General features: G+C 42.3%; 1 protein-coding gene across 1 annotated transcript in view; it reads left to right on the plus strand.

The window, feature by feature from the left end:
* The window catches only part of AK7 (adenylate kinase 7), a 274267-nt gene that overhangs the window by 139073 nt on the left and 112603 nt on the right, over positions 1-22591 (plus strand). The window contains exons 6-8 of the mRNA XM_085628033.1: positions 9701-9784; positions 13973-14061; positions 19860-19950. Of these exons, the coding sequence (XP_085484159.1) occupies positions 9701-9784; positions 13973-14061; positions 19860-19950 (264 nt within the window). The remainder of the gene's footprint in view (positions 1-9700; positions 9785-13972; positions 14062-19859; positions 19951-22591) is intronic.

Here is a 22591-nt window from a genome sequence, read left to right on the forward strand (position 1 = left end):
GGAGCCACCCTGGACTGGATCATATCCAAGGACTCCGTAGTCAAACTCATCTCTATCGACCCTTGTGACTGGTCCGACCACCACACCATCTCCTTCATCCTACCCGGATCAATCAAGACTAAGCCCCTACAACCGATGATTCCCAAACGCTGGATCAGGGACACCAAAAATCTGGACCTTACGAAGCTGGAGGCTCGCTGCAAACTTGAGCTCTACCCGACCTCGAACACTACCACAATCAATGACCTCTATGACCATTATTCGGCGTCTATGTCGAACATTCTAGACGACCTTGCCCCCCTGAAACTAAAGAGAACACAAATCAAAGACAGAAACCCCTGGTTCTCCGCCTCCCTCAACTCAGAGAGGAGATCCCTACGTCAAGCCGAAAGAATATGGAGGCAGTACCCATCTACCGAGCACCTCAAACTTCTCCGGCAGGCAAGAAACTCCTACAACAGACACATCCTCAACTCAAAAAAAGATTACTTCAGATCCGAACTGGGGAATGCCACAAATAGGCCCCGCAAGCTCTTTGAACTGGTTAAACTTCAATCAAACAAGCTGGCCAAAACCCCTAAAGAATCCCCGAAATCTCTTATATCTTCGGATGAATTCTCCTCCTTCTTCGCCGAAAAAACTGCCTCCCTAGGAATCGAACTTAGTACCGCCTCTTGCGCTCAACCCCCTCATAACCAACTGCCTCCCCATGCACCCTCATCTTCGACCTTACCCAAAAATGAAGCTTGCTGGACTGACTTCAAAATCTACGACGAAGACTCCATTGCTAAAATCCTTTCTACATTAAACCCAAACAACCACTTCAATGACCCGCTACCATCCAACTGCCTCGCTGTGGCCTCCCGTGCCATTGTTCCTTGCTGGAGCGCGATGATCAACGCCTCTCTCCAGCAGGGATCGATTCCGGACCCCTTGAAAGCCGGCCAAGTCCTTCCTATTCTAAAAAAACCAACGCTTGATCCCGCCGCACCAGACAATTTCAGACCCATCTCTAATATACCCCTACTAGCCAAAGTGTTAGAGAAATGCGTACAATACCAGCTTAGTCAACACATCGACAACTTCCACCTGCTGGACGACTTCCAATCGGGATTCAGACCAGGGCACAGCACTGAAACAACCATGCTCCACATTGTGGACGACGCCCTCCAAGCCCTGGACCTAGGCAAAACATGCCTCCTAATCCTTTTAGATCTATCTTCCGCCTTCGACACGGTCAATCATGAAAAACTACTTTAACGCCTTAAACACAGGATGGGTCGGGATGGCGTTGTCCTTGAATGGTTCAGGTCCTTCCTCCATAACCGATCTCAAAGATTCCTCATTGACGGCAAACTATCCGCTCCCACCCCGGTCACGGTTGGAGTCCCTCAAGGCTCAACCCTGTTTCCTACCCTCTTTAATCTTTACTTGGAGCCTCTCACTGAAATTCTACGCTCCGCCAATATCTCCTACCACATGTACGCGGATGACACCCAAATTTACATCAATATCTCCTCACTCAAGGAGGTCCTCGCCCTGAACGAAACCCTGAAACTAACCGTTCAGTGGCTTGCGTCTAACCAACTAAAACTCAACGCCAAGAAAACTGAATTTCTCCTGATCTCCCCATCCATAGCCAACCCGGAGCTACAGGTGTGGTTCAAGGCCATCACAGCCCTAAATTGTCCCCCGACCATCGTGGACTCCGCCAAATCACTGGGCATATTTCTTGACTGCAACCTGAACATGCGTGACCACATTAATTCAATGGCCAAGGCAGCCAGATTCCACCTGAGCTACCTCTGGAAATTAAAACCCTTCATCGATGTTCCAGATTTGAAAATGGCAGTCCAAGCTCTAGTCATATCCAGACTGGAATTTGGATGCTCCACCCTCACAGGCCTACCCAAGCGCTCCTTGGCACCGCTAAAAGCCTGTCTCAACGCGGCAGCCAGACTACTCACCGGCACCAGGAAATTCGACCACATCTCTCCACATCTGAAAGCCCTAAACTGGCTCCCTCTAGAGGCCAGAATACAGTTGAAACTGGCGTGCATTACACACAAGGCCTTATACGCAAACTCCCCTGCATACCTTTCACAGAAGCTTGTGCTATCGGGAGGAAACAGGAAATCTCGATCCACTAACAGTCTCCTGCTCCGACCCGCCCACTTTCGTAAAAAAAGAACCTACAATAGGGCATTCACCGGGGCAGCACCAAGAATTTGGAACTCCTTCCCGCCCGTTATCAGAAGAATACCCACTCTTGCTCGCTTCAAGAAGGAAGCCAAAACCTTCCTCATGGGTAAATTCTTGTACTAAGTCCTCCTCTCAGCAGATATGACTTGCTGCTTGATTCCATGACTATTGCGTCTTCCGCAACCCTATAACCGGACTCCATCGAGACCCAAGGGGGCCACGGTCTCTACCAACCCTAGCTTGAATTTTAGCTCTCATGTGTGCTCCCTTTGCCCCCATGCTCCCTCATCCCCCCCCCTATATGTTATATTTCTCTGCTTTTGATACTTTACTGTTTGCACTGTTTCTCTATGATGTTTTTTCTCCTGTTAACCATGTAAAGCGCTCTGATACCCTCATGGGTCATGTTCGCGCTCTATAAAACACTAAAAAAAAAAAAAAATCAACAAATTTGGATGCATTCTCCATAATGCTACCCTGGGCAGAAATAATGGGTCTACCCAGAGGTTTGCATGCATCTTTGTGAATTTTCAGGATGAAGTAAATCACAGGGATGATGGGATGTTCTATTTTTAGAAACTTAAATTCATCCAAAGTCAATAATCCTGCAGCCTTACAGGCTGTCAACTTAGTATAAAAGTCATTCCAAGAAGATTTGACTGCTTGTATATCTCTGCGTTTGTAGCAGTCCCTATCATTTAGATGAGTAAGAGCCTCTTCCATATAAAGCTTGCATGGCCATAAAACTACATTGCCCCCTTTATCAGATTGACGGATGATAATATTGTCATCTGCTTGTAGTTTTTTCATTAACTGAAAATATTCATTGTCTTGTTTGGTATATTTTTTGGGGGCACATGTAGTAGAACAATATAACTTTTTCAGTTCTGATGTTATGTTGTCATGAAATATGTCCACATTGTCACGCAACATCATGGGACAGAAAGTGGATTTGGTTTTGAAATTGGTTTGAATACCACCCCCTGATTGTATGGTATCATGGCTCATTACACTGACATCACCATTGTTTTCATCTTGAAGTTGTTGCATTGCCCTTAGGAAATCTACATCACCTGCTGTCAATACTTCATCAGTTTCCTGCATTTGCTGTATGTTCACCATTCTTTCTTTGTTGTGGGTACCTTGAATCAAATGGTATTTGCGCAATTCAAGTTTTCGTACGAATTTGTAAATGTCAATCCTAGTCTGGGCATAGTCAAAGTTACTGGGAGGGCTAAAGGACAATCCCAAAGCAAGCACCTTCCTGTCATCATCGCTCAGCACGCAGTCAGTTAAATTTATTACTGACCGCGAATTTGACTCCTTCATTGCTTGCGATTCCATTTTTTGTTGTTTGTTTTTCTGTTGCTTATGATGTAGGCACTGCTGTTTGCGCCGGTCCCGTCTTTTTTGGTTGAGTCCTTGTTGACGCTTACATTTTGGGCACGCGGTCGTAATGATCTTATTCTGTCCTGTCTTACAAAATCCAGTTCTTGGGCAAGACTTGGTTTTGGAAACCCCAGTCTCCTCGCTATTGCCAACTGCTCATTGTCGGATTCGCTATCCACCGCAGAGCTCAAATCCGAGGCAGAAGTGGATGCAGGTGTGGCGCCACTGGTGCATTGTTGGACAGATTTTGGAGCACAAGGTACATTAGCTGTTTTGACTGCATCATATTTTTTGGCAAAGGTGAACACACGATCCTGCTCATAGTCCACCTTGTCTCTTTGGAATTTAAAAGCCTTGCGTTTCTTTATTATTTCCTCGTCCTTCTGTAAGCGTAACAACATATCCTCTCTGTGTTTTTGGATCACAGGCATGCTTCCCAGCTTATCTATCTCAGCATTTGTTTCATCAGTTTTGACCTGTAAGGCTGTTCTGTCACTTTCCGCATATTTCACCAGTAACACCACCAATTTGCGCGATGATTCTAAATTACAGTCCGCCCACTCAGCCAACATGCAGGGATCCGGATTTTCATAGCTAGGAGCGAGTAATATGCGCAGCCCTCTAGGAATCCTTCCTACGTCCAGATAGCGGCTTAAAGACCATTTGGCCTGTTCTGTTCTCATTAACTTCTCCAGTTTTTTAAAAAGCTCCTTGGCACTGGGGTTTATCGGTAACGCTGCTTGTTCCTGCGCGTTAATGATAGTCACTCCGCTGGGAGAGTTATCAAAAAGTTCGTCCGCTACCGCCCGCCGACTCCTTATCGTATTGGCGGACATGGTTTGCTAGTGTGGGCGAAAATTCAGATCTGCGAGCCAGCGGTCAGGACAATACCCTCACCCTGCTCGCTCGCACTCCTTCACCGGTCTCTGAGCTGGCCCTTACCTCTGGAGAGACACTCCCGTCACACTAGTCCTCCGATGCAGGCTCCGTTCGTTACTCCTCAGCAAATACAATCCAGCTATCCGGGGGCTGCTACGGCTGCTCCTTTCTCGGGAGTACGTGTAGATTCCGGCGACGCCAGAAACACTGCTTCCTGCCGTTCGGCCCTAGTAGAAGGACGGGTCTATCAATACCGCTGAAGTTAACTCGGTATATGTATCCTCATTACTCCGTCACCACAATCCGTTGGAAAGATGAAGATATATATACATATATATATACATACAGACACGCACACACATGCACACATGCACATGCTCACACATACGCTGTGCTCCGTGAGGCCTCAACCGATTGACAAAACGACTGAAGGGTCAATCATAAAGGAGGACTCACATGAGGAGTTTGCTACACTACAAGTGTACCTCGCAAGCTGGTATGAGAGACATAAGCTGTTTGAGGTCTACAAGAATGGTGTGTCCAACACTGGTGCTGTGACGAAGTGTCTGGCCCTGAAGAATTTGCCAAAATTTCGTGGCAAAGAAACATGTTGGTATTTGGTTTTGGTCTGCAAGGTTAGCAACCAGCCTATTTTTTAATTTGACAGATCACACTCTGTGAATAATAAAGTAATTGTGAAAAAGGTGTGTCTGTCAATTTTAATCACTTTTTGTCACAACGTGGAGTGCGACTATTTATCACTCTACTGCACTAACTCGGTTTATTCTTTTGTTTGGACACTTTTTCTTTGGGACAAAAATAACCGCCTATGATGAGAATAGGAGGCCTATCTGGTGAGTACCTACCAGTTACCCCGTTGGTGGTGCACCCGTGAGGGGTCATTTTGTCCCTCTCACTTTTTTTCACATTATTTCTGGTGTATTGAATGGATTGAGAATTTTGTAAACTAGTTTTCATTCACCATTCACTTTCTTGGGGACTGTCTGTTGGAAAAAGATTTTTTTAAAAAAAAGGCAATAAGTATTGCACACTACCATATATGAGGAGTTTTTCGCAGAGTACAAATTAGAAGCGACATATACACTTCATTTATAAATAATTTGCCTTAGAGCCCGGGTTTTGTTTGTTTATGACTTTTGAGTGGAGTGCAACCTGTAGTCTCTTCTTCCCTCTGTGCTCCTATTGGAATACTTGATTCATTGATAAACAGTAAGCTATTTTTATAAACCTGTGTGGAGTCTTTTGTGGTGTATTCATTGTGTTACTGTGTGTGTTAGTGTGTTGCACAAATACTTTATACATTGCCTCTGTTGATAAGCCTGCCAGCTCTGCGCCAAGCTACCAGAGGGTGAGCACAGGTTGTCTTTTATGTGTATCTAGCTTACCCTGACTAGAGTGCTGGGTTTCTGCCTGGCCAGGGTGTATAACTTAGCCAAACAGAAACCCCATTTATAACACCCACTGACTCTCTCAATTATGCCCAAGTTTTACATACCCAGTGTATTTGTCAAGTAGTGGTGAGGGCAGTCAGGCACTTCCAAATGTGGCAGTGTTTCCTAAGCTCAAGATGTCACATTATCTCACCCTCAGACCTGTTGGCCACTCAGCAAAGCTTCCATAGTGCCACTTCCTCCTCTCATGGGCTGATTGGCTGAGCCTTCAGGGAAGCAGCTAGGAAGAAGGAACAACATTTGGGAGAGAGAGAATGCAAAGTTGCAGTTGTGTCTGTGACATCCCAACCTTCACCACTTCTTATCTTCTTGTATCCATGCTTCCCCCGATCTGAACCCGACACTCATGGCCTATCAAACCCTGACTTCTACACTTCAGTCCTGAAGCAACCCCATATATAGAATCTAGGATGCAGAGAGGTGCCAGTTGAAGCTCTCCATCTGCTCATGGTTTGGTATCAGGGTCTGAAGCTCTCTGCTCCAGCTGTCACTCGCACCAGAGAGCCAAGAGGGATCCATTATGGGGCCACTGAGACAGAAATGGCTAGCATGGTGGGCAAAGAAAAATGGATTGGAATGCTTCCGCGAGTGATCACCAGTGGTCAGACAAATTGCTAGCATTCCTCCAATCACCTTTTGTGTGTTTGATGGACCACCGTAAGTGGCAACAGTATGCCCAGACATGAGTCCCTGTGCTCACTGTGCCACTGGCACCAAGGTACACCTGACTCTGATAAGCCTTGGCAAAGTTCCTATTTACCTGACAAAGTTATGACTTTGTGGGTATTCACCACTTTTTTCCTGACCCTCTTCCACACCCATGTTCCTACCCAAATCTTAAATGTACTAACATGGAAAATCTGACATAGTGGATAATTTTCCACCACAGTGAGTATGGTTTAGCGTTGAAAAATTCTAATTCTGTGAATCTGGATAATGGGTTTGCGACATCAAATCAAAATGTATATAGATATATGTTAGACCTGGCATCCTTGGAATGGTTTCCTCATATGTTTTGCCTTCAGACCTCCTGTTTTGCTGTTGTTGCTTACTTCGTTTTCGCTGGCTTTGGGAATCTGGCCACTGCTAACCAGTGCTAAAGTGCATGTGCTCTACACCTAAAACATGATAACATTGGCTTATCCAAAATTGGAATATTTAATTTACCTAGAAGTCCCTAGTAAAGTGTATTACATGTTCCCAGGGCCTGTGAATGAAATGCTACTAGTGGGCCTGCAGGACCGATTGTGAGAACCCACTTAAGTATTCCTATAAACATGTCACAGGCCTGACACTACAGAGCCTGTGTGTGCAGTTTTAAACTGCCTTGTCGACCTGGCAAGTTAACCTACTTGACAAGCCCAAACCCTGCTTATTACTACCCCTAAGGTAGGCCTTGGGCAGCCATGGGCTGGGTAGAGTCAATTAAAAAAGTCCTGATGGTGAAATACTCTTACATAAATTTTTCACTACTGCAAGACCTGTCTCTCCCATAGAATAACATTGGGATTGCCTAATTACATTTTAGAAGTGTCGTTTCCAACTGAGAAGAGATTGGGCCCCCAAATGTGGTGTCTCTGGAATCAAAATTTAACAACACGACTTATGGTGAAGTTGGCTTTTAAATTGCAATTCTGAATATGCCAGTTTGAGAAAGTTGGGATTTTCTTGCTGTAACCATTCGGTGCATTCTGCCTGTCTCTGGAATGTACATCTGGGGTGGGCGACAGCTGGATTTGTGCATTACCTTTAGACAGCCACACACAAAGGAAGGGTAGGTGTGACTGCGTGCCCATCTGAATCCTGATGGGTCATCCTGGGCAGGATGGGAGGGAGGATCTGAAACTTACACCTGAAAGGGCAGTTTCCTGTCCCCTCACAAAGGGTTGTCCACCCCCCTGTAGTGAGTCTGGAGCCAGGGTAGGTAAGAAAGGGACTTGTGCAATTCAAAGCATCTCTTTTAAGTCTACCCACTTCAAAGGCCTGACTGGGTATAAGTACTGGACCTCTGACAGCACGAACTCAGAACACTTCTGGAACAGTGAAGTATTGCACAAATACTTTTACACAGTGCCTCTTAAGCTAAGCCTAACTGCTCTGTGCCAAGCTACCAGAGGGTGAGCACAGGTTAATTTAAATTGTGTTTCTGAGCCGCGGGTGGGATAGTCAATACCTACATTATGTCACATCATAGAAGGCCTGTGAATGCAAGTGGAAGTTCTCCTCACGAGTGGCCGATTGGAAGCTTGGGGGCTAGGGGTGTGGTAGTTTCGTTATTCAAATGAACAAATGTTTTTTCTATTTTACTGGTACGTGCTGTTTGCTATTCTGTCAAGATATTTGGGGAATTATGCTGTGTTGTTATTGCTACGTTTGTGATGGAAGTAAATTGTATTGATACTGTCATATGTTTAAGTATCTTGTGCATATTGATATGCTTGTTAAAATGTCAATACAAATTATTGTAAAAAAAAGTGTTTCTGACTTACCCTGACTAGGATTGTGGTTCCTGCTTGGACAGGGTACATACCTCTGCCAGCCAGAAACCTAATTTCCACAAACATAAATGTAATTTCCAACTACAAAAACATTTCTCAATCAGGCCCAGGGAAATTTCTGCTTGGCCCAGAAAGCACAGGCTCAGCTGAATTGAAAAAATAGAGTCCCTCTTTTTAGAACAGTATGGGTTTAACAGTTTACTCTTAGATGTGTTCACTTTGCAAGGGAAAGTTTGATTGTTCTTTTGTGGCAGTTATCAAACTCAATCATTATTTGTGACCCCTTGCTATTTGGCATGTGTTTTACAGGATTTTTGATGGTATTTCAAAGAGTAGTTTGGTGCATCTTGTGTGATTTCAACACTTCATAAATGTACACACTCACTTTCTCACCATCTTCACAGAACATGGCTAATGTAAGGATTGTTGTGGTGGGGAGGGACGTTGCAAAGTAATGTTTTCCAACGTCCCTCCTCACCTTTGAGGCTGCGATCACAGCCTGTAGAAGAAATACATTGCCCACAGCTCATATCACCTCTGGCAGCTTCCAGGTATTGCTGTGACACGGAGGAACAACTTTGTGTAATGCAATAATAAATGGTTCACAACACTGTTTCATCTTTCCTCCTCATCCCAGGCCAATACCACAATCAAAAGGGACTCCAAGACCGATTTAACTTTATATGTTAAATCCAACAATCACATCCTTTACTTGCATTTAGCAGCTCTAGGTTTAGACCTCTTTGGTACAATGGAACCCTTTCATTCTGCTCCTTTGCGCACTTTATCAGCATTAAATATATGTATTTATTTATTTAAGGTAATGTCAGTCTTTCAAAGACCCCATTAGCACATAATGACATTACACAAATTCAAATCTTGTGCATTTAATTTTTTTTAGCCTAGTACGTATATTTATAGTATCTGGACAAAATGAAACCATAGAATTGTCCTGCACCTTTTTTTAAATTTTAAAAACGAATAGTATTTCTTATTTCCGTTCAGCGTCTGTTACATTGGTGGATACAAAAAGGAGTGTCAGTCCTTTTGGAGTAACTAAGATAGGCCACAAATTCTGTCTTCTTGAGCCTCATTAGGCCAAGCTCCCACATTCGCTTCAATTTGTGGGTCCCTCAGTTTGAAAGATAAGGTAGAAGATTACATTAACCTGTCTGAAATATTCCATCATAATTATTTGTGCCATTGAATGTATAGATATTTTTTAAAGTCTGTGAACTTTTTTTATGTTTTTCCTCACAGAACAAAAGCAAATTTTCGACATATGTCATTGCATCTGGGCTACAGTATGGACTCGACGAAGGAATCCTGCACACCTTTTTCAAGGTAACGGCATTTTTAATGGAATGTTTATATGCAATGATTACAGGGTCAAGGGATATGACATCAGTGGTTAATTTTAAGTGAAATGCTGTAGATCCCTTTTATTACAGCTATTGGCTGTCCATAACTGGCAAAATATCAACTCTTTCTGTTTAAAAACTGTAATTCCATTGATATATTTCCCTACAATTGACAAATGCATTACTAGCTTGAAATTAATAGAATTACCCTTGCTTCTTCAAATACACGTATACAGAAGACAGTTAATAATCAGGTTGACCAGCTTACAGTGACATCAGTTGATTGCCCATTAGCGTCAGGTCTCAAAAGGACATATGACGTTTGGCAAGTCAATCTCATGGCAGTTACCCAGTAGCCCAATCCACTACTACCAAGGACATCATATATAAGTTGTTTGGCTTTCAGTGCTTCTTAAGTATCAACCATGCCACAAAATGTTTGAAATCTGAAGACTTTTTGTTTTGTTTTGTTTGATATTTCGAGAAAATTAGGATTTGACAACCCAAGGGGCGATCGAAGTACAGTCAAGATGCATTTGTATCTTAAGAAAAAACATCTTTCTTGAAACTGTAATGTTTTAGGTTATTGTTTATTTAACAAAAAGGATTTGACACTCCAAGGGGCAATCAAAGAACAATAGAGATGCATTTATATCTTAAGAAAAAACATCTTTCATGAAACAATGATGTTTGAGGTTGTATATTTAACAAAAAGGAAAACACCATTAACCCACTTTAATACAGAGTAAATTAAACACTGTTGGTATACATAAACATACTTTATTTTTAAAAGGCGTTCCAGTGACTGGAAAGTAAGCAAAATGGACTAGGCATGGCAGCAACCATTTTTCTGACATTTACCTTGCTCTGTCTTACCATACAGGAGGTGTTGTTTTAGTTAAGTACAGTACTATGCACTATTCTCATCCCTCTTCCACTGGTAGCGTCCCTCAGAAATAGAGAGGCTGTATCATAAGAGTAATTTTTGCAAGCAAACTAATGACTGCCACTAAATAGCCCACACAGTAGCACTCATAGCAGTAACCAGTGTGTTCACACATTTAAAACATGGCAATAGTAACTGATTTTCTGATCCTATTAAGCTGATGCAATGTATAAAGTGTTTCTTTATAATTCACATTTACCTGTTGCTGGGAGAAGAGACATAATGATGTATAAGACAGAGCTTCAATCATCCTTCCCACCTTACACTGAGAGGCATCATAAGGACAATGGAGGCAACGAATCTGGAGCTTTTTCCTGCAGTGAGGAAGGACTTCCTCTATGGAGGTCCTGACAGAGCCTCATCCAGTGCATAGGTCCACTACTGGAAGATTCTGGCAAGGTCTGAGGTTCCTTCTGGGTTGACATATTGTAGGACAATGCACAGACCTGCCCCCCTCAACGTCCAGCAAAGCTTTTATAAGTGTCTGGTTTCAATTGTTCTTTAAGTTCAATGGCGGTAAATAGGTAGTAAATCCCAGTTCCTTCACATATACAAGGAATGTGTTCTGTTAAGGAGGTGCCTTTCAGTCTCTACCATATGATGTGACATTTCACTATCAATAATGTTTTTACTTACATACCCATTTAAGCTTTTTTGGAATCAATGAGAGGGGCAGGAGGTTACAAACCCTGATTAGGAACTGTTTGTTAGTCAGGTATTTATTTTTAACTTCACTCTCCTCTACATTTTTAACAAGGAGCACCCAGCCATGCATGCTACCTGTAGGACAGGCAGTTCATATGGCCAAAGCAATTCATCAGTGAAATGGGAAGAGGGATTAATTCCAGCTGAGTACAATTGTATAATTGTGCGCAGATACACATGGGCCCCATTTCAAAATGGCCACCCATGCATGCATGTGCATGGGTGGCCATAATGCAATAACTTTTTAAAAGGTACAACACAAACCATAACAAGGTGGTTGCCCCTTCATCGTAACTACACACATATATGGACAGCCATCTTTGGATGGTTTTTGCTGTAGTTTACCTTTCTACTTTTCTAAGCAAACCAGCATTGGCAAGCCTATAGCTTGGTAGGCAACATCAGACCTATTCGCTTTGTCACTGCTTGTTTAGATTTGAATCACAGCTGACTTAGTGATTTTACGCTTTGTGTTGGAGATTGAGTGTGTGAAAATGAGATGGAAATTGTTTTGTAAGAATAACTCAATCTCTCTCATAATAATATCAACATTACTCAAATGAGTGTGGTCTTGTAAGTAAGTCATTTTATTGTTCAGTTAATTAAAACTCACAATTTAAAAGAACCGGGACATTAAAAATACATAAAATGATCCTTATTTCAGATTATACCTTGAATTTTAAAATACAGTTTTTCATATTGAGCTTATTAATGTTATACTATAAGTGAAGGTCATATCAAGTCTCACTTGTATTGTCTATTCAAGCCTCTTGAAGTGAGTAAAATATAGATAAAGTACTTGTGCTTCAGGGTGTAAACATGGATTGGACAAGGCCGGCCCACATGTAGTTTGGGCTGTTAAAGTGTTGATTAAAAGTAGTCCAGCTGCTTCCTATTCTCCAGTCGCCTGTGGCTTGTGCTTGAGTCTTTCATCCACTATGTCAAAATACTTTGTAAGGCGACAGTTTAGCTGTATCTTCTGGGTTAAAGCACAATTCTACGGCCTGCCTGCAGGTCCTGATGCCCTTCTGGTTGAATATTGGTCGAAGTGAAGCACGTCTTATGTCCATCAGGCATGGGCAGATGCAAATAATGTGCACTAGATCCTCTTTTCATGTTCCACAAAGATGGCAGGACTGTTCTTCTAGTCTCCTTTTCCAAGGCGGCAGGTGAGGAAGGATTGGTAAAATGGCAAAGCACAACTTTAAAATGTTTTCCTTTATCTTCAGTTTGACTCCTGTTTTTAAATAAGCTTGTGGAGTAAGAGCTTTATAATCGCTAAGCACTATCTAACTGTGAGCCCTCTTGGCCAAAGTTTCCTTATCTTCTGTTATGGATATCATTTGAAGGGCATGTCATTTCAGGAAATTATATCAGACTCAACTGCCATGTTAGAGAGCTCTCTCAAAGATTAAGGAACTCTGTTAGGAGCCTTGAATACTCAAAACTTCTGGTCACCTGTACAAATTGATCCTATGTATCTCTGAAAAGTCATCTAGTGATCTTGGACAGCCATACAACATGATGACACTGTGTTACATCAAAAAGTAAGGATAAACTAGATTTCTAGATTGAGTGCTCATCACTGAAACATTGACTATCACTGTCAACTGTCATCTCCTAAGTGTCCAAAGTGACTGAAGTAGGGGTGCAGGGTTGTACGTCCAGTGCGGACACCTCTGAATATGGTTTCTCGAAATATGGTGCCTTACAAAATCTTGAAATCATTTATTAAGGGTACTTGTTCCAAAAGTTGCAATGAATGGTGCATACATGCCAACCCTCTCGATCGAGGCGGGAGAATAGCGATTTCAAGGCTAGTCTCCCACCTCCTGATTCCTGCATGCAGTAACCAATTTTTCAATGGGCTTCTGCCGACAGATACTGGTCCTTTGTGACTCGGAGGATGCACTGCCAGTAGCCTGCTCCCGCAGGCCAGTGCACAACATTTTTGTTGCCCCCCCCCCCCCATCCCCGTCTGCCTGCTTTACCGTTTCCTCTGTGCTCCTGACAAGTAATAAAAAAATGTAGTTTTGCACTTCTGATATCCAATCTTTCAGCAGCACACTTGCAAATTCCGTACAGGACAATAAACCCGATTAAGGCCTCGCCCTCAGGTGAAGTCAATGGGAGAAATACATTATCCCATTTATTTATTTTTAAATCTCCTGCTTTCCTCTTCTAAAATGTTGGCATGTATAATGGTGTACATAAAAGGGACTCTTGTAAACTTCCTTTTGCATTCCATTTCCAAAATGGATCTACTCTAATGCACTCTGACATGCTTTGGGAAACAGTTTAACAATTCCAACCTGTGCACAACTGACAAAAACCTCTTACCTCCCCAATGAAATACAGATACACTTGAGGAAAGTAGAAAAGAAGAGCAAAAATGTATTTGCATTTACTCACTACTGATAAGTTAAGCAATCAGGCGATTAATACATTGCATTTGCTTTTGGCGTTGAATACATTTCACATTGACCATCTTGATAACTCTTGTTCTTTCTTCTTTTATAGGAAGCCTGGCATGGTGAGACTCCTGCATTGCAGGTCTATGGAGATGGAACTAATGTACTTCCTCTAATTCATGTTAATGATTTAGCAGGGTAAATACCTATTCTCTAAATTGTAATAACATGTAATTTGGTCAAAGTTTTGGACTGATGCTGCTGTTTATTTGACTCTGAGAGTGCACTAAGGCCTGCTAACCATACCTTAGTGCCAGTGACCAACCGTAAAATGTGTATGTTTGATTGGCTTATACCCAACTGGCATAAGCTAAATTACTTGTAAGCCCCTAGTATATGGTACCCAGGGCATGTAAGTTAGAGGGTCACTCCAGGGATTGCAGCACTGGTTGTGCCACCCCGGGTTTGACAAAGGTAATACATGGCTCCCAGTTTGCCACTGCAGACTGGAAGGGCAGTTTGAAACTTCTAACTGGACTTTGCCATTTAAAGCAATAACGTTCAGTTATATATTTTTAATATATATGCCTCCCCTAAAGTAGGCCTATCGAGGCCAAAGGCAGGGTGCCGTACATAAGAGTGGAACATGTACTCTTTACATGTTTCAGCAGAAAAAAGCAGAAATTGTTGTTTTTACTGTGGAAAAGGCTAGTAGCCCAATTGGTGAGTGAAGAGTTACAAGCTGCTCCAGCAGCCCTGCTAACTTCTGATTGGGACAACTAGGGTTGTTACTGTATGAGATCAAATAACTTCTTACATTAAGGCCAACTTGTTCCCAAGTCGAAATTGATATAACTTGTTGCAGTGCACAACTTTTACATAGTTGCCACTTTGTTATTGTAAGCCTTCTGTGCCTGTTTACAGTTCGATATGGGGTCTGTCCCTGAGTCATCTTTCTGCCCTGCTAGGGAGACATGCAAACGACTCCCAGGAAAGGACACAATAGAAGCCTACGTGGAAGAGAGGTGTTACCGCTCCTTGGCCAGAAGTTGGCCCACAAAATGAGCTTCAAAGGAGACACCACCTTTGAAGAGCAAATAGAAAACACTTGGGAGAGGGGCTGTTCTATTGTTAAGGCAGACAGACCATCACTGCGGACGAAGAGGGGAAACCAGTTATCAAACCTTTTTTTCAGGAGTGTGTAGCCCCCTTGGTAGCTACAACTCTGGGTTGGGCTAGGGAGCACTATATGCTGAGTGAGAGGTTCTGCCATCTTGAGAGTGGGCAGAATAGAGACATCTGGAATAGTTAGATGCCACACTTCACAGGAAGTTGTCATCAGGTGGGAGGGAACCTGGTAGTCCATTGGGTAGTGACAGCGATCACCCCTGAGAGCATTCTCTGGGCATAAAATAAAGCACCCCTGGCACCCAGAACTCAAATCCTGTTGGACTGGAGAAGAGGGTTGAAGAAGGACTCCCCTACTAGGACCCAGTGAAGAGTGTTTGCACCAACGTGGACTACACCCGCTGAACCTGGAGCCTAGTAAAGGAGAAGGGACTGTGCCTGCTGTGTCCTACTCATGGAGAAGTCGACTCCTGAGCCCAAGCGAAACAAGAGTCTCTAAAGCCCAGTTGGCTGACGTCCTATTCGCAGCACAGGACCACAAGAGCTTAAGAAGCCTCCTGGGGCGAGTTGGTAGCCCAGATTGCAGAATCACCGCTCCTCACCAATGTGCAGCTCAAGGGACCAAGACCCAGCACTCAAAAGTTGCCCCCTGAGTCTGCTAGACACAGACGAATCCTTGAAGTGCAGCTAGGTAGCCCAGGAGGCAAGTTACCACCAGAAGAAGAAAAACGCAGAATCTGCTGTACTGGGCGACTGGTAGCCCAGCGATGATGGGACTTCTACCTCACTCGAGAGGACTTCGAGGGATGTCAACCCTGTGGTCAGGATTGCCTCACCAAGCCCATGGACCGAGGAGTAGCCCCAGGAGGACCCCATTAACTGCACAGCATTCTTGAGCACCTTCAGAATCCTGTATCCCTTGCCTCGGTACTACTCCATAGTGGGCCACTTCTCACCATAATAACATCCATTTACACATGATTGGCTCCACCTGGAGCTCTTCTGAGAAATAGAGTTAACCCCCTTCACCCTCCCCTCCCCTATTCCCACTAATCTATCCTTGTCGTCTCATCTTCTCTTTACCCCTCTTACTATTTGCCTCCTCCTATATGTCGCTCTTGTATTCCCCCCCTCCTCCTCTTTCTCCCCACCTTCCATTTCCTTTCCTCCATCTCTACTTCACCACCCCGGACAAGCCCCGACGCCTTGACATGTCATGGCTTGAGGCGTTTCCGTTTTGTGGACCTGCTCATCATCTCCTCCTATTCTGCTGAATGCTTCTGGCAATAACATGGGACACATCTCGCCTCTCTTCTTTGTTATAATCCCATTACCCTTCCATTCACTCTATTCCCCTCATCATGGATACTCCCATCCTTTCTTGTTAGATGTCTCCACACGTTACTTACCCCAGTGGGACAATTGGACTTGCTGGTCCTCAAAGCCGAGGACTCTCACAATTGAGGATACTGTTCGTATTGTATGCATTGCGCAGTCCCCCCCCTTCTCCATCCATTTTCCCCCTCCCCTTTACCCTTGCCCTTCCCTCCTGTTGCAATCTGTACATCGCTTTGTACTGTACTGTACCCTGGTGCCATTGCTCTGTTTTTCAATAAAGAATTACAACACAAAAAGAGAAAGAGAGTTAACTGTGTCAAGGAAGAGGATCAGATTTAAAATGTATAGAGGAGTGGGTTTTTAATACTCCCTCTCCCTCACATGGTTAAAACACTAGAAGCACTGTTCAATGAAAACCCCAGTCTATATCATCAACATGTTTCTAATGTAGAATGTGTCTGTTCTCTTCAACTCAAAAGGACTAATTGTGGGATACCTCAGCAGGCAAGATGTACCTTTTTTTCTTCCTCGACATGACTTTTGTGAAAAGGACCTAAATGACTGAATAACAGGCTAATGTTAGAGACCACAAAGAGAACATGTGTTCTGTCCTGACAACTGTCGCAAAACCATTGAGGCCTTTTTGTAATGGACAGTAACATGTCGATGATACAGACTAGGGGGTCTGCTTTAAACTCTCCTATCTACACACCCATTGTTCCTGTCTGTTTCATTTCCTGCTGCTCCTCACTTAAAATGTCTAGGATTATAGAATTTGTTGTCAATCATAGAATAATGGTGAATATATTTATCATAGTACAAAACTTACAATGGAAATATCCAACAGCAAAATAAAGGAGCGATCAACTCTTATATGCTGGAGTGCAACAGTAAATTGAAGTGAAGACGCATAAATTAATGTAAAACAATTTTGAGCCAAAATGCACATCAAACCGAATATTCAAATTCAAAATTTAGTAAGGGGTATGCAAGACAAAGGGAGTGTGAAATTAGCTTGATTTTGGGTTTTATTTTGAAAAATCTTATAACATGCCATAGTATGTAGTTTGCACTTATGCTTGCAAACAGGTCTAGTTTAGCTGGTTACATGTGGAATATTTTTCCACTGCTTTATTTCCAACAGTGGAGAATGACCTCTGAGAGATATTCTCCGTTGATCTACTATCACATCATGGCATCACAACAGAGGATTTTAGCCCAAATTGATTTCAATCTCTCTCTCTCTCTCTCTCTCTCTCTCTCTCTCTCTCTCTCTCTCTCTCTCTCTCAGAGCACAATTTACAAAAACTGACGTAACCTATGTAGGTGTATGTGTAAACTTATGTTCCATAAGTCCAGCATCCGTACATCAGGAAAAGCTAGAAAGTGTTGTAGCTATACTTCCCCTTTGCTATAATCCTATGCATGTGGAATGTTGGAATAGTAGAACATCTCACTGTTTAAGATAAATGTGTAATTGCCCTGTTATTGTCTCACTCATTTACTTCACGTCGAAAAATAATTCATACCAAGAAATCGCTTTTGCTACATTCACTAAACAAATTGGCCTCTTCCCTACATGTAATGCACTACCAATGCTTTCCAGGAGCAGCTGCACTTTTAGACGTACAATGAGTGTGGACAATGAATGTTAGTGAATTCCTACACAATTATGACTGTGTGATAATTTGGGGGTCAGTTTTTACATTTCCTTTTCATCTGAAAGTTTCTTTTGATGTATCAACTTTGATTTTAATGTTTTTATTTAAAATCAATGACTTGAGAATGTGATTAAGGGATGTTATTTATGATATCTGTTTTCTATCTACACATTTTTTATAATGGTTTTAGTTTGTGTTTTTATGATCTATTTTAAGAACAAATAAAGATTATTGAATCGAATTGACTGTGTGAGTCTTTTCCACCTTTGCTGCACGAAACCATATAGTTTTCTCCTAGGGGACACATGTTTCCTTGCCTAGAGCCTCTACGTATAATTCTGGACAAGCCACACAATCTAGAAGATATTCCATAGTTTTTGGTGTAAACTGTCCAGACAAAAAATGTGCAGGTCCTGATAAAATGAATCAGGATCTACGGTTTCCGTTCCCACATGCCACTTTTTTGCATGTCAGTTCTTAGATATGTGCAAACTTTTCTGAATGCTACCATCGGTAGGAATATTTCATTTTGATAAATCTACAGATTTTGCACAGGTTGTTGAAGAGATAAACATTTTTGGATTAACTTTCTATCGCTGCAGTGTCATAACATTGGAGAACGACTTTTGAAATATATTTTTCCACTGGTTGAATATCGTTTTAGGGTATCAAATAGGTAAAGATTTTTCTTTGTTTAGTTAGTTTTTTAGTTGCTCTGTGCACACATTCTCTCATGTGACATTTAGGTGTTATTACCATAACTGTTAACTGCATGCTCTTTAATTTTTTGCCGAAGTAGACTGCTTATAGTCAAGAGCAGGGTTCGCCATTCACAAGAAGGGAAATACGACTATTAAGTCTCAACCTGCACATTGTCTCACCGCTTTGCTTTCTCAATTCCTCCGTTAAGATGCCCATCGATCATTCCCTGGTCTGTCCTTTTGCTTCCGCGCCAGTGCCTGCTAATTTGCCCGGATTACATTTAGTTCGCTACTGAACTTGTTTTATCCCGCCATTTTGCTTCCTCCCTGGTGGTCTTTGTGGATCAACTCAAATGTCTCCTCTGCCCACTCTTCCCACTTTGTATGCTTGTCCGTCCAATTAACAGGTCTCCTCTGTTTCTGTCTGGCTCAGCTGTCTTCCTCTTGTTTCAGAAACCCACTCACGGCCTAATCCCTGTCCTCGTTCCCCCTCTCTTACATGGCTCACTCTGTGTGACGGGCCACGATTTAACCAAAGGCTTAAAATTCGAGCAAAAACAGCTGATATTGTAAAAAGTCTAAGGCTAACAATTGACCTTGCCACTCCTTGCATTCAATAATGTGCTTTAATGTTGCTTAAATACTCTGAGTAGGGTGCTAACAACTGTTACTATTCAACGTGCGATAATGGGCCTTGGCTGAAGGCATGAGAGTACAGTGAGGGGAAAGGCAATTGAGAGATGTTGATCCAAGGCAGCGCCTGGGCTCTTAGGTTGTTAGCAACTGTCCAGCCTAACCACAAACGTTCATGTCTACTTTATCTGTGCTTTATATCCCAGGTCCAGATCTATACTGAATTTAGAATGCAGGAAAACAACAGTATGTAACGACACATTGGCTGAGCCAACCTCAAAATCCACAAAGTTCAATAATCATTGTATTTTGTATATACTGTAAATGATGAAAAAGCCTTTGAGATAAAAGACTCATTTTGTTACCTATAGTTCCTATTCTGGACAGTAGAAGCTTCACTCGATTCTTGTTATGCGCAGTCAGTAATTGCATGTTTTTTATTATTTCTAAAAGTGATGATATCTATTGAGAAATATGATTGGTTGACACTGATATCAATGTTTTTTTGGTAAAAATATAACTCGCTGTGTTGTAGAGTGGTGCAGAATATTGCAGACCAAAAGCCAAGAACACACTATCTAGTGGCAGTTGATGATTCGGTGCATACCCTTGACGAAATTGTGAAGGTAAATAACAGATAATTTGCCATTTACCAAAGTCAATTTCACATGCAGCTTTCAAGTGCAGTAATGTCCTGGTTGATAAAGGCCTATAGAGCTGAAGTGTTTTACCACCAAATGTCTTCTAATTGTTGACATTTTGGATAGTGTTGTATCTGTAGTCCATGTTTTCAGAGAGTACCCTATAACAATTACACCAGCATTGAAGTGGACATAGAGATGAGTCCTTTTATGAGGGTGCTGTCCCACGTGTGTCATCTTACCTGAAGAAGGAGAAATGTTGTGCTGCCTATGTAATTTCATGTACTAGGGCATATGGCAGTACTCCTTCATTCACATCACTTCATATTGCAGACCTCACAAGTAGTAACAGTACGTGATTTAGGTGTGAAGACTACTTGGTAACATTAATATTACACGTTTGTTTAATTTAGGCATTAGTTATGCATGTCTTATTACACCAGCGATGGCAGTAAAACAATACAGAACATTTCATCACTCAGAAATGCAGCACCCTGTGCACAGATCCCAGACAATGAGTGTCTTTTCCTAACATGATAACTAAGTAATTATTGATGTAAATTAAAGTTTCCTACTGTTACTTGGTTATCCCGATCTCACTCTATCGCTCGTAATTTTCTACACCAGCATTTAGGACCTGGAAAAACTTATTTACAAAATCTTTACCCTTGAGAAACTTTAGCTCTCCTGTACGCACCCCTCTGCCCTTGATCCCCTCATCTTTATATGCCATAGCTAACCTTGTAGGAATGAAGTTTCCCCTATTAGTCAGGTTAATGATTATTGCGTCTATCAAGTGCTACTGTAAAATCCCATATTAATTTGCGAAACCTGCTGAGAAGCCCATCTTGACAAAGGATAAAGTACCTAGCCGTAGCTTGTAGAACATCTGGTACTCGGACAGAAGCAGATGGTGTTCCCTAACAGCTCCCGGGATGGATTGGTCAGTTGTTCAATCAGGTATTTCCCTTGGTGGTTTGAGTCATTGGAGTCCAGATTGTTAAGGGACGCTGTTTGCTTCTCTGTCACTATCTCAGGCTACCCCAGGTTAATGTCAGCACAGAGGGGCTTCGGGAATAAAGAGAACGCTAGAAAGAAGGTGAGAGGAAAGGCACTATAGAGGCAGGAAAGATAGAGAGGAGAGAATTATAGAGACAGGGTATGGATGGATTGAGGGACAGCAAGAGATCAAGAGAAGCGAGGAAGGAAGCGATCTGGTTTGAACATTTTTGCTGCAGCAGTTTATGGATCCCAGTCCAGGCCTGATAGCTCTTCAAATGCCCTGTGACGAACTTTACAATATGTTTCCCAAAAAGTTGGGACTGGGTAGTCATTGAACAGAAGCTTAATAGGTAATTTGTTTTCCTTCAGGAGCAACCAATGACGTACACCCACTCTAAAAGGGATGGTTTAACAATGTGGCCACTATTGGAAGGGTTTGCATGATATTATACTACAGCCATGATGGCTAGGGGAGATATTTCATGTGGCCCTGTTGAGTGAAGCCGTCAAAGAAGGAAGATATAACTAGACCTTAAAAAGGTGCTTCCAGAGCAGAGTGAGTTTAACCATAGCACTATTCATCAGCAAGATACCATGGTCAAGTCTAAGTTACTTGGAGATGCTAAAAGATTACATTGCTTTTCAGAATAAATAGCCGTATGCCATCCCAAATAGGTTTAGCAAGTTAACTCTGTCCCTATTGTTACATGTTTCTTCTTCACCTGGTTAAATTACTCATTGCAAAATATTTGCCCATTTGACAGCAAGCTGTGCTTGAGAAAGCATCACACCTCTGACTGCAGTTCTTGTAACAGCATCTAGAGGCTGCTGGAATACCAGTGCTTGCATGTAGAAGCCTGAACATTGAGTTGGGAGCTAGAAACAAGATACTAGTTAAGCAACTGCACGCTAGTAGTGTAAGAGAGAATGGATTGCCTGTCAATGTACACTTAAAACTTAATAGCTTGACACAGTTTAATCGTATCCCCTACAATGTCTGAGAGGGGTAGGAACAACTTTTAAATTCACCCTGCATCAACCATATATGAACTATAAATCAGTCCATGTGGGGAGAGGCAAGGTATACGTGACTTCTCGAGCTGTATACTTTGACCCAGAAAAAGTTTGTAGATGTGACCCAAATTGTATCTAGAGACACAAATAGTCCATGCACTACGTGTTATCAAGAATGTCTGCGATTGAATTGATAGAAGGATAATTAGTCATATATTGATGTCCTCCAATGCAGTAGTGCAGAGAAGGAGTAAATATAATGAGAGGCGATTATCTGGGGCTTATACATAAGCATAACAAACGCTCACAATCTGAATTTACTTGACATTGGGTTAGTGTAGGTTGCACAGATCAAGTCAATCAAAATATCACTCCAACTTCTTTCTCACCCCTTCTCCCACACCTTTTCTTTAAATGACCCTGGTCTATTCCAGGTCACCAACACTTTTAAATGACGGAATGCTAGCTGAGGGTGGCACATTTATTTAAAGACCCTCGCTTTCCTATTTTTGTTAAGCTTCCTTCTCATTTGGTTGAAAACACCAATGTAGATTTCAGTCTGATCCCTAGATGGATCATTCTGAAATCTCTCGAGCACTACAGACAGGAC

This window comes from Triturus cristatus, chromosome 9, assembly GCF_964204655.1.
Source record: "Triturus cristatus chromosome 9, aTriCri1.1, whole genome shotgun sequence".
Lineage (NCBI taxonomy): Eukaryota > Metazoa > Chordata > Amphibia > Caudata > Salamandridae > Triturus > Triturus cristatus.